The sequence below is a fragment of the Microcaecilia unicolor genome, chromosome 11, assembly GCF_901765095.1.
Source record: "Microcaecilia unicolor chromosome 11, aMicUni1.1, whole genome shotgun sequence".
NCBI classification, from domain to species: Eukaryota; Metazoa; Chordata; class Amphibia; order Gymnophiona; family Siphonopidae; genus Microcaecilia; species Microcaecilia unicolor.
In genome coordinates, this window is record NC_044041.1 from 24369068 (window position 1) to 24381513 (window position 12446).

The 12446-nt window shown below is 46.5% G+C and overlaps 1 protein-coding gene across 3 annotated transcripts in view; it reads right to left on the bottom strand.

Moving 5' to 3' along the window:
- MYO18B (myosin XVIIIB) overlaps nucleotides 1-12446 on the bottom strand; it is a 549955-nt gene that overhangs the window by 492512 nt on the left and 44997 nt on the right. For all 3 annotated transcript variants that reach the window (XM_030218025.1, XM_030218027.1, XM_030218024.1), the window contains exon 2: nucleotides 8932-9083. In XM_030218025.1, the coding sequence (XP_030073885.1) occupies nucleotides 8932-8970 (39 nt within the window). In that variant the 5' untranslated portion in view covers nucleotides 8971-9083. The remainder of the gene's footprint in view (nucleotides 1-8931; nucleotides 9084-12446) is intronic.

Genomic DNA, 12446 nt, shown 5'->3' on the forward strand with positions numbered 1-12446 from the left:
CATGGGGCAATGGAGGGTTAAGTGACTTGCCCAGAGTCACAAGGAGCTGCCTGTGCCTGAAGTGGGAATCCAACTCAGTTCCCCAGGACCAAAGTCCACCACTCTAACCACTAGGCCACTCCTCCACGCGGGGCCAGTTTCACCCAATAGCTGTTGGCAGATATGGAAAAGTTGACTTATCTGCAGTAATGGTTTCTGAGGTCCTTGCCCCTATAAAAAAGAAATAATTAAAAATCAAGGATTAAAAATTAATAACAAAAAATTAGAATCAACAGCCTTTCAGTGAATGATTATAATATCAGAGTGACTAGATCTTATGTTGTGCTGGCAGAATGGTCTGTGTATTTCTAGTTTTGAATTGAACATTGTAAAGGTTAGGGAGGAACCACCCAAGGGTGGAGGAACAAGAGTGCCCCTACCAACAGTCATGGGGAAACACAAGGGAGCAGGGTGTATGATGGCCCCTACAACCAACCACAAAATACAGGAAGCTTGGATCCAAAACAAGGAGTTTATTGTGGCAGTTGCACCACTGAAACTTGACACGGTGCCATGATTCGGCATATTCGCCTGCATCAGGAGTCTGTGCATGTGCAGCCTAATAATTCAAGAAGTGAGCAATACTCTCTTCAAAAGCTAAAGGCAATGTTTATATCTTAGCTTTGAAGAGAGTATTGCTTACCTCTTCAGTTATTAGGCTGCACATCCACAGACTCCTGACGTAGGTAGGTACATCGAAACACGGCTCTTTGTAGATATAGTTGAGTTCTTGTAGCCATGTTGGTACTGAAGAGATGGGAAATCTTAAGGTTGTGGCACCTCGGAATATTCCATTGAGGTTGTAAAGGTCACTGCTTCACATTTCATAAATGAAGACATTTTTGATTGGTGTTAAGTTGCCCCAATAGAAGATGCCACAAACCGCTGAGGTTCTACCAATAGTAGAGGAGGAACATCATGGTTAGAGCAGTGGGTTGCAAACCAGGGATCAAATCCCACTGTGGCTTCTTGTGCCAGAGCCATCGTCTCAGATACAGATTTATGTCATTAGCTCTTGGAAGACAGAGATATCTACTGTTCCCAAATATAACTCGTCTTGAACTACTAGAACGGGAAGTATACATTAAATCCGAATCATATACTTGAATCAGCTCTGTTCAACAAAAGCTTTCAAATCGTCATTCAAATTTTGAGTAGGGTTGGTGAAGCTTGAAATGGTTTGTTTTCCTTCTCGGCATTAAAAATAAATAAATATTTTTCAAAAGTACCATTGGGTTTATAACTCTGTGGATGTGGCAAGATACTGGTGTTAATACTGCTGAGTGCTCCCAGGGGGTAGGGGGCTGCAGCACATGCCCTCTCCTTCAGGAAATAAGAAGACAACCCATATCCACAGCTATCACCCAATACTGGTTATCCATGTTCTAATCCAGGACACCATTTTGACCTAAATTCTGTTTCCGTGGAGAAACACCTTAAAACTAACGGGCCAATCAAAGTGACCTAAGCGGGCAGGAGAGACTCTTGCCCACCTAAATCGCTTGGAGCCGTCCAACAGCCGATATTCATCAGCACTTAACTGGACAGTACCACTGAATATTGGTTCTGACCAGCCACACTTAAAGGGGTGGTAACAGGGGGCGGAGTTGGGGAAGAGCTAGCACGTATGTGTGTGCCAGCAATATTCAATGTTGGCACCTGCATAGCTAACCAAGTGAATTTAGAACAGTATCCTGCTTATAATCGAACGAGAAAAACATCCAAGTTCTGACATAAATCGGGAGATGGACGTTTATCGCACAAAAACAAATAACATGGTATAATCGAAAGCCAAACTAGGACGTTTTCAACTACACTCCATCGCGGAAGCGTACAAAGTTGACGGGGGCGTGTCGGAGGCGTGGTGAAGGCAGGACTGGGGCATGGTTATCACCCGAACAGAGATGGGCGCCTCTCGCCGATAATGGAAAAAAGTATGCGTTTGTAGCTAGAATTTAGGGCACTTTTCCTGGACCCTGTTTTTTCACGAATAAGGCCCCAAAAAGTGCCCTAAATGACCAGATTACCCCCAGAGGGAATCGGGGATGACCTCCCCTGACTCCCCCAGTGGTCACTAACCCCTTCCCACCACAAAAAATGATGTTTCACAACTTTTTATTTTCACCCTCAAATGTCATACCCACCTCCCTGGCAGCAGTATGCAGGTCCCTGGAGCAGTTGTTAGGGGGTGCAGTGGACTTCAGGCAGGTGGACCCAGGTCCATCCCCCCCCCACCTGTTACAATTGTGCTGCTTAATGCTTAGTCGTCCAACCCCCCCAAACCCACTGTACCCACATGTAGGTGCCCCCCTTCACCCCTTAGGGCTATAGTAATGGTGTAGACTTGTGGGCAGTGGGTTTTGAGGGGGATTTGGGGGGGCTCAACACCCAAGGGAAGGGTGCTATGCACCTGGGAGCTCTTTTACCTTTTTTTTTGTTTTTGTAAAAGTGCCCCCTAGGGTGCCCGGTTGGTGTCCTGGCATGTGAGGGGGGCCAGTGCACTACGAATCCTGGCCCCTCCCACGAACAAATGCCTTGGATTTATTCATTTTTGAGCCGGGCGCTTTCATTTTCCATTATCGCTGAAAAGCAAAAACGCCCAGCTCACAAATTGTCGAATAAAACATGGACGTCTATTTTTTTCGAAAATACGGTTCGGTCCGCCCCTTCACGGACCCGTTCTCGGAGATAAACGCCCATGGAGATAGACGTTTTCGTTCGATTATGCCCCTCCATGTCATACTGCGAGGGAGCCACAAGAGGTCGTGGCGGCCATTTTGCTTCCCCATCACCCCTACTGAACCACCAGAAATCATAGGTAAGCTCAAACGTGGAACTGATGGTGGGAGGGGGCTATTTTTGGTAGGTGGGAGAGAGATCAGAAGGGGGGCTATTCCTGGGGGGGGGGAGGTAAATTGGAAGGGGTGAACACTGTGAAATGTTATGCCGACCCTGCCTGAATATTGGCTGGAACCCATATAACCTCCGGTAGCCAAGTCAACCACAATCAGTCCTGGACATAACCCAGCACTGAATATCTTGGGCTAATTTAGCTGGCAACAGTCAGCATTTAAAAAAACACTGACTGTCGCTGGCTAAATATCAGCTGAGCTGACTAGTGTATATTAGTATCCCCCTTTTGTCCGAGTAAAGTGGTGAAGATAAGTACTTTGTAGAATTGCACTTATAAAGAATATTAATAAGCCGATGAAGATGTTAGTGCCATGTGGATTACCCTAAGAAATCATTGAGGGATAATCAAGCACTACTGAGGCAAGATGGAATAAAGGTGTGATTACAACTTGATAGATATGTGTGGTTAAGTGGGGAGTGGATCTGGACCTATTAATGTGTGTAGTGTATATTAGGGCAGGAAGTAGAAAACCGAGACTGGATTAAAAATGTGTAGCTGGAATGGAGTCACAGGCGGCTGGGTTGGCAGCTATACAAGTACCACTGAAAGTTTAAAAATGAAGAAGACATTTGCCACTGCATTTTAGACCTTACACCCTAATTTAGTCTTTGATAGATGTGAATAAGCGTTAAAAGTGGGAACATCTTTAGGGATTCTCAAAACTGCCCTTGGAACCTCCAGTCAGGTTTCCAAAATATCCAGAGGTTACCACATTGGTTGATCTTTGTGGTAAGCCTTGTTAAAGAGATGGGTCTTTAGTAGTTTGCGAAAGTTCGTTAGTTCGTAGATTGCTTTTAAGTTGCGCGGCAGTGCGTTCCATAACTGTGTGCTCAAGAAGGTAAAGTTTGACGCGTGCATTAATTTGTATTTTAGACCTTTGCAGTTGGGGAAGTGCAGATTAAGGAATGTGCGGAATGATCTTTGTGCATTCCTGGGTGGTAAGTCTACCAGGTCTGACATGTAAGGCTGGTGCATCTCCGTGAATGATTTTGTAAACTAGGGAGCAAATTTTGAACGAGATGCGTTCTTTAAGTGTGAGCCAGTGTAGTTTTTCTCACAGTGGCTTAGCACTTTCATAAATAAATCTATAAAACAAGAATGAAGAAACAGGATGGAGCTAAAACTTTTATGTTACATTTTATTTTATTTATCAGCAAGAACATCCCTTTTTGGCTCAGTAATTTTGTCCTGCTTTTTTAGCTTACTCAGAGCTGCCCTCTACTGGCCCACTGCTGCTACTATTAGCTATTTCAATATCCAAGATTTGCAAGTCTGGCCTCTGAGTGGCACTATTGGGCAGCAACTGAGCCTTGTTCTGCTCTCCTCAGGTCCTATGAATGTTACCTCCACAGTACAGTCAGGTCCAACCATCCTGAAGAGCATTTGCCTCTGATCTAGCCCATCAGATATTTTTTTTTTTTTGGGGGGGGGGGGGGTCAGGAATTGGGTGTTTTAGATCCTGATAAAACTCTGCAGCTGAACAAACTCATTTACCGCCTTCTTAATTTTTAATAGACGGTCTTTCATTATGTGCCATAAGATATTATATTTGACCACTCGGAGTGTTCTAATTTTTTCACATTTTGCTGTATTTTTTGTGTCCTTGATACTTTATATTTCCTGATAGCAGAATCGCCTGTTCTCTCTAAGCTGAGCGGGTGGCCTCCAACTGCATTGCTACCTGTAGGGGGTGATATTTCAATATTGTGTTTTCAATCACTAGGGACAAGCAGGTTCCCTGGAGTCCTGCAGAGCTGGCCTGTCCCTCACTATTGGAAAAGTGATGCTGAAACAGCGCCACTCACTGGCAGGACTGTAGGTGGAGGAATCCCGCTTAGCTTAGAGGCAACAGTGAGCAGAAGCATATGTAGTCTCACACTCCCATTTTCTTTCCAGTCTGGTTCAGCCTAGTTTTCCTGTTCATTCTGGAATGCAAATGAGACCTCCTTTATTGGGACAAGAGGTTCTTGTCAACATTCATGAACATGGGAGAAACACGCATTATGGGTGACTTTCACTAAGGCGCGCTCACGTTTTTAGCGTGCTAAAATTGTGGACGCACTAAACGTTAAGACACACCCATAGGAATGCATTGGTGTCTTTAATGTGTAGCGTGCCCACTATTTCATTGCTATAAATGGAGACACATAGTTTTAGGCGCTAGTATATCAGCTAAGTATAATCTATACACCACGCCTAAATCTAGGCACCACTTATAGAATATACTTAAGTGGAAATGTTTTCCATGTAAAATTTTCAGACGCCATATATAGAATCTGGATCTAAAGCATTAATATGTAAAGGGCGCACACCCTTCACAGAATAGCGCTTAGCGCCGGTTTCCACATCCAGCTCTGGGCACCAGATTTACGCCTGCTGAAACAGTGTAAATGCTGATGCCGAAGTAGGGTGCTCTGACCCAGTATTCTGTAATTACATGCTCAACTGTTTGGACCGCCCAGACATGCCCATGCCCCTCTCGGCCACACCCCCTTTCGAGATACCCGCTATGGGAGTTAGACACCCTGCTTCAGGGCCGCCGAGAAGGGTGGGCAGGGGGGACAAAAGTCCCCGGGCCTCCAAGGGGGGCCCGGCACTGGGGTCAGGCCGCCGGCACTGCAGTTCCCGGTCTCACCTGCCTGCCTTCTCTGCTCCGGGCCCCCTGCATTCGAAGCGGCAGTCACAGATCTCCTCCCTTCGGGCCTTCCCTCCTTGTGTCCCGCCCTCGCGGAAACCGGAAGTTACATCAGACGAGGGCGGGAGTCGTGGCGTAGCCAAGGGTGGGCTTGGGTGGGCCCAGGCCCACCAACTTTGTGTTCAGGCCCACCCAGTAGCAGCATACCTATGATGTGGCTGGCAAGGATCCCCAAGCCCCACCAGCGGAAAACTCCCAACAAGTGTCCCTCCTGCATACCTTGTAAGTAGCAGATCTTTGCCCGCAGTGAGCAGTGACATACATACTGCTCGCACCGGCCCCACAGCCTTCCCTCTGATGTATTTCTGCCTAGGCAGAAACAGGAAGCTGCATCAGAGGGAAGGGTGTGGGGCTAACATGAGCAGTGTGTATTAGTTGCTGCTCGCTGCTGGTGAAAATCTGCTATTTAAAAGGTATACGGGAGAGGGGGGATATTTGAGAGACCATATGGCATGCAGGCGAGAGAAGGAGAGACCAAATCACGTGTGGGACGGGGCGAGGTTCTTCTGCCCACCCATCTTGGGCCCAGGCCCACCCAAAATTGGGTGTCTGGCTACGCCCCTGGGCGGGACACAGGGAGGGAAGGCCAGAAGAGAGGTGATCTGCGACTGCCGCCCTGAGTGCAGGGGGCCCAGAGCCGTGGAGGGAGGCAGGTGAGACTGCAGTGGCGGGAGGAGCGACGTGGGGGTGGCAGCGGCAGGGCCGGCCTTGCCCTGGGCCCAGCCTAGTCTCTCGGCAGCCCTGCCCTGCAGCTAGAGGCACACGCTAATTTTAATGGGTGCCAATTAATATCAAGAATTGGTTGTTAGCAATTATTGATAGTTCAGAGCTCATTATCCAATTAATTTGCACATGTATCATGTGCATAAATTTGGGTATGCAAATCTGGGCACCATATATAGAATCTGGGGGTTAATGCATGGTTAGCAGGTGATCATTGGGGCACCCGGCCAAAAGAAACCGGACAAAAAAAGTTCCCGGCATAAAAGTCCCTGACAAAATAGACTCCTGACAAAAGGGCCTGATGAAATAGATTTATTTTTGAATGGTACGAATTTGAAGGGTACAAAGAAGTGGAGGAGCCATAAATTGCTGATAAAGTCCAGGGCTTGTCACTTGAAAGTCCTGGCACCTGCCTAAGGCTTGACTTCACTATCCACACTTGGTATCTAGTGAGAATCATAAATCTGCTTGAAAACATAATCCAGCTTGATTAAGAGTCTATTTTGTCTTGGGTTGTTTTGTTGTGGGGTTTTTTGGGGAGGGTTTTTTTTTTTTGTCATGGTCTGATTTGGTTTTAGTCTGTTTTGTTGGGGTTTTTTGTTGGTTTTTTTTTTTGGTCTATTATGTCAGGGTGCCGATCATTGGTTTCCACACAAATGCGTTAAGGAGTTGTGTGATAGTTTGCCTGTAGGCTGTTACCCCACATTAAACTGCACATTATTGCATTTGTCAGAATTTTTCTCAGGGGGGGGGGGGGGCGCATGGAAGCATTAACCAGCTAGCCTAGGGGCGACATGACCTGAGAAAGTTTGGGAACTACTGAGCCAGCGCGTTATACTTAGTCCGCATTACCTAGCTAACAGAGTTAACGCGGAAGCACTTGGGATTGGATTACGTAAATGGCGCCCACATTTGGATACTGAAAAAAATGTGCATTGAATGCTATTCTATAAACGGCGTTCCGAGTTGGGCACCCCACTGAAACCTGGTGTAAATCCTTTCGCGTAAATTAGGTGCAAGATCCCCTGAATTCTGTAATACTGAACACAACTTTATCCCCAAATTCTACATTGTGTGTGCTAATGTGGCCACGTGGCCAAATTGCACACACAACTTAATTGATTAACAAACCATTCAGCATGGATAATTTATTTATTTATTTATTGCATTTGTATCCCACATTTTCCCACCTCTTTGTTTTGTTTTTTTATTTGTACCCCGCGCTTTCCCACTCATGGCAGGCTCAGTGCGGCTTAGGTACTTATTTGTACCTGGGGCAATGGAGGGTTAAGTGACTTGCCCAGAGTCACAAGGAGCTGCCTGTGCCTGCAGTGGGAATCGAACCCAGTTCCCCAGGACCAAAGTCCACCACTCTAACCACTAGGCCACTCCTCCATCAGGTTTTGCAAGCACTGCCTCCTTGGTATGCAAATCTATCTCCTGCATATTCATTGTGGATATCCTGAAAACCTGACCTGCGGCTCTCGAGGACTGGAATTGCCTACCTCTGACCTAAAGAATGGGCCATTCTTTCTATGCTGTTACTTCCTTTCTCTCTGTATTGACGTCTAGGTGGTGATATGTTTTGATATTATACTATTAAGGTGTTGGGCATTTTTTTTTTATTTTAGTTTTTACAAATTTTCTAGTTTGGGCCAGCAAACACTGCTAAGGTTGGGGCTGAGTGCATTAAAGTAGCACTCTCAAGCCTGGGGAGGGAGGAAATAAGGCAGCATTTGTAATGATGGCCTATTAGTCAATCAAGACACCTCAATCAGCTTTAGGTCCAGCAGGTACTTCCTTAATGTTGGGGTCAGCAGAAACCACAGAGGATACAAGGGGTAAACATTAAAAAAGATATACATATATTTTAAACACTTTCATTGATTCATGCACCACTAGTAAACGCATGCAGGCTAACTGAAAATAAGTTTGCTACAACAGATTGTTAATGGATTAGTGTCTCACAATATGGGGTGGAGGGCAGAATTATTTGCATAAACATCACTTGTAAGCCAGTGTGTCATTGGTATGATCTCAATGGTTCAGATTTAGGACTCCTTTTACTAAGCGGAGGTAAGCCCAACGCGGGCTTAACGCTCGCTATACAGGAAGTATCACCGGGCTACCGCAGCAGTCCAGCGGTACTTCCCACCCCTGGCGCACTATCATTTCTGGCGGGTTAACGCAGGAGCCCTAATGGCCACTTCAATGGGTGGCGGTAAGGTCTCCCCCATCCCCCGAAATGGCCACGCGGCAAATGCTTTTCTTGCTGCACAGCCATTTCCTATAGGAATGAGAGACTTCCCTTTTACCAGCTGCGGTAAAAGGGGGCCTCGGCACACGTGTAAAACACTGGTCGACGCCAGCACCGGCCCCCTTTTGCCATAGTTTGGTCAAAGGGAACTTAGTGCTCCAGCAAGGTTCATTTCATGTGCAGACATTCATAGCGCATGCTGATTGTGTAAAGACTGATTATCACTAAAGCTTTTGGGGGTGGAGGTGGGGGGGGGGGGGGGGGGGCAAGCTGAAAACATGTAAAAGGTGAAGTAAGGCTTTCCTTTTGCTCCCACAGTGCAAGACGTGAAGAAATGGCCATGCTGGTCTGGTGCCGGAAGTGATGCGACGGTCAGGCTACAGGAATTGAATATAGCGCTTCTATCTAGATGAACAAAACTTCAGATGAGGCCTAGGACTGGGCAGAGAGTGAGTCTACAAGAAGGTGAAAGAAAAAAAAAAAGAAACATACAATTAGTCAAGAACAACGAATGGAACACATTATTCAAGTAATAACTGCTATGTCCTTAAAGGCCTGATTTAGGGGTCCTTTTACTAAGATGTGCTAAATGACAAGACACTCATTATATTCTTATGGGCATATTATCATTCAGCACACACTAAATCTTAGTGAATTTCCCCCCACCCCCCATACAAAATGGGATGAGGTTGAACCAGGGGCGTAGCTACAGGGGGGCCCACGGGGGTCTGGGCCCCCGCAAATTTCATCCAGGCCCCTGGTTTGGCTGGCAGGGGTCCCCAATCCCCACCAGTCAAAGCCTTCTTCAGCGTGGGTCTTCGGTGCAGCCACGTTCGCTGCCCTGCTCTTCTTGCTCCTCCTGTGCACACTGACGCTCCTTTACGTGAAACTGAGAAGGAGCGTCAGCGTGCACAGAACAGAAGGAGCAAGAAGAAAGAACAGCAGGGCAGCGAACGCGGCTGCGCCGGAGACCGGCACTGAAGAAGGCTTTGGCTGGCGGGGGATAGGGACCCCCGCCAACAAAGGTATTTGTTTTGTGGGGGGAAGCGGCAAGGAGGCGTGGCGGTGGGGGGTGGGCAGTGGGGCAGCACTCAAAATGTGCCCCCAACCTCGGGCTCTAGCCCCCTCCCACCGTGAGGTTTGGCTACGCCCCTGGGTTGAACCTTAGTAAATCAAGCTACCTGCTGTTGAAAATCTGCAGGCCATGTTGCCATGAAATAGGATAGTATTACAAACTTATTTCTAAGCGGTTTTCTGGGAAGCTGTGTCTGGAAGAAAGGCCAAGGCCAGCTTTGACAAACAGGAACAGGAAATGCTGATGAACTGGGAACCCAAATGAATATTCATGAAATAGATTTGCACACGATGGAGGTACTGCATGCAAATATCTCATGCCACGTTCGTTCAAAATATACTGAACTGAAAACCCAACTAGCTGGAGAGGCCAAAGACCACCTTAAGTACCACAGATCTTGTGAGAACCATTGGGACCCTGCACAGATGACTCAGCTTTATCTCTCACCAACAGTCCAATATCTATGATCTTCTCATTCGTCATTGTTTTTTTGTTCCGTTATCACAAATTGCTACATCTATCTCTCTCTACTTCGCATTTCTATACCCTGTTTCCCCGAAAGTAAGACATCCCCCGAAAATAAGACCTAGTAGAGGTTTTCCTGAATTGGTAGATATAAGGCCTCCCCCGAAAGTAAGACCTAGCAAATTTTTGTTTGAAAGCAGGGCCGCTGAAAGCCGGACAAGGGCGCCCCCGGGCCGCCCCCCCCCCCCACCCGAGGTCGCCGGGCCCCCCCTCCACCCACCCTCCGTCGCTCCCGGAATTAACCTTGAACGCCTCCTTTCACCTTCGCAGCAAGCAGCAGCAGGGCAGACTTCTCCTTCCTTCCGTGCCCCGCCCTCGCGGACGTTACGTCAGGCAAGGGCGGGACACGGAAGGAAGGAGTGGCCTGCCCTGCTGCTGCTTGCTGCGAAGGTGAAAGGAGGCGTTTAAGGTTAGTTCCGGGAGCGACAGAGGGCGGACGGGCCAACCCCGATGTTTCCCTGAAAAATAAGACAGCCCCTGAAAATAAGACCTAGCGCATTTTGGGGGGCAAAAATTAATACAAGACAGTGTCTTATTTTCGGAGAAACAGTAGTACTGCCAGACATGCCTTGCATTGTACAAACACAGATACCTTAAGACACTCATAAGTCTAGTCAATAAACAGAGACAAAATTCATAAGTGATTTCATGAAATACATGTAATACTGTAAACAGAGTTCAATTAGAGAAGCCTGCCAAGGCAAGATAATTTTCAAAGTCAACATGAAGTTAGGCACCCAGATCCCTGAGTTTGAAAATTGCCTCAGGCAAAGCATAGTATCACAAATGATTGTACTTAGCCCTCTTTATCCTGAGGAGAAAATGATATGTGTTTAATGAAATTTACAACTGTCCATGCATACTTCCTCCTACAGATCTGCAGCTGCACAAACAGCAAGGTGAAAATATTTTGAGTACTGTAGTACCCATCTGTAAAATGTATTGGCTATTTTCCTGCATGAATTATGTCTTGAAGTGTATTCCTCCTATTTGGCCGGCAGATGGTGTTTCTTTGTTGTAAGCTGTTACAGAAAAAAAAAAGTGAATGCTTTCTCTTTAATTTATCACAAACAGGAAGCCAGAAGCAAAATATTTTTGGCATATTCTTGTTCTGGGCTCTAATTGGCCCAGGAGCTCATTTTCATTTGGAGAATATTGACTTTTGCTCCAGTCTTAGCCAGGGAGAAAAGAGACATCTCTTTGTTGAGGCACAGTGAATTATATGTCCTGATCTTCCCAGGTACTTTTTAGAAAGTAAAACATTTAGTTATTGTTATAATTGATCCATTGTTTGCTGATTGCAATTTTTATGTTACACTGTTTAATTATTAAGACAATAAACAATTTAGTTTATCTGGACTGATAAAGAATCCTGGTGGTTTGTGTGTTGGGTCTATGAGTGCTTTCTGGGAACTGTGGGACCACTGGGAGTGTGGCCCCAGTAACCTAGAAATCCCTGTGGATAGTTTCAGAGCGGGAGACTCACCCAGAGGCGGTTGTGACCCAGTCAGTGGGAGGAGGGTGCTAGTGTAGAGCACAGCGGCAGGTACAAGTGACCTGAGCTGTGCTGGATGTAGACCCTCTAAGTGGCCATGGAGTAACCTCAGGTGAGTGGCTAGGCATTTCATGACACCATCTATCTTTAGCCAAAAACTAGATGCTGTAGAAAATTAAATAGTGAAGCGAGCCAACCTGTATTTCAGTCACAATTATGCTCTACTTCTCAACAATTCCTCAACCTTCTATTCTAAAGGTCAGTAGGGTCATGATAGGATCTATCAGACAAGCGTACCCACCTCCTCTTTGGCTGAATGATTCAATGAGCCAAGCATATAGATAGGGGCGGTAATGCAATCTTCATTGATCCAGTTTTAAACTTTTTACTATTAATCCTAAGAAAATATATATTTTTTAATATCCTATATAATAAAACGCACCTCCAACATTCTGAAGCTGACTGCATGGCTGAGGCATTCCTGCTCTCTGTATCCATCTCCTGAATTGACATCACGTACTTCCGGGTTCGTCACAAGCAGAAGTGACCAACCACACGAGGTTTCTCGGCTTCAGAATGTTGGAGGTGCATTCTATTAAATAGGATTGGTCAGTTCCTTGAAGCACAGCCAGAGCTCAGCGTCCTGCACAGTAACGCTCAGACACCAGAGAGAGGGAGGGAGGGGGGCCTGACAGCAGAGAGAGGGGGGGGCATCTCTGTCAC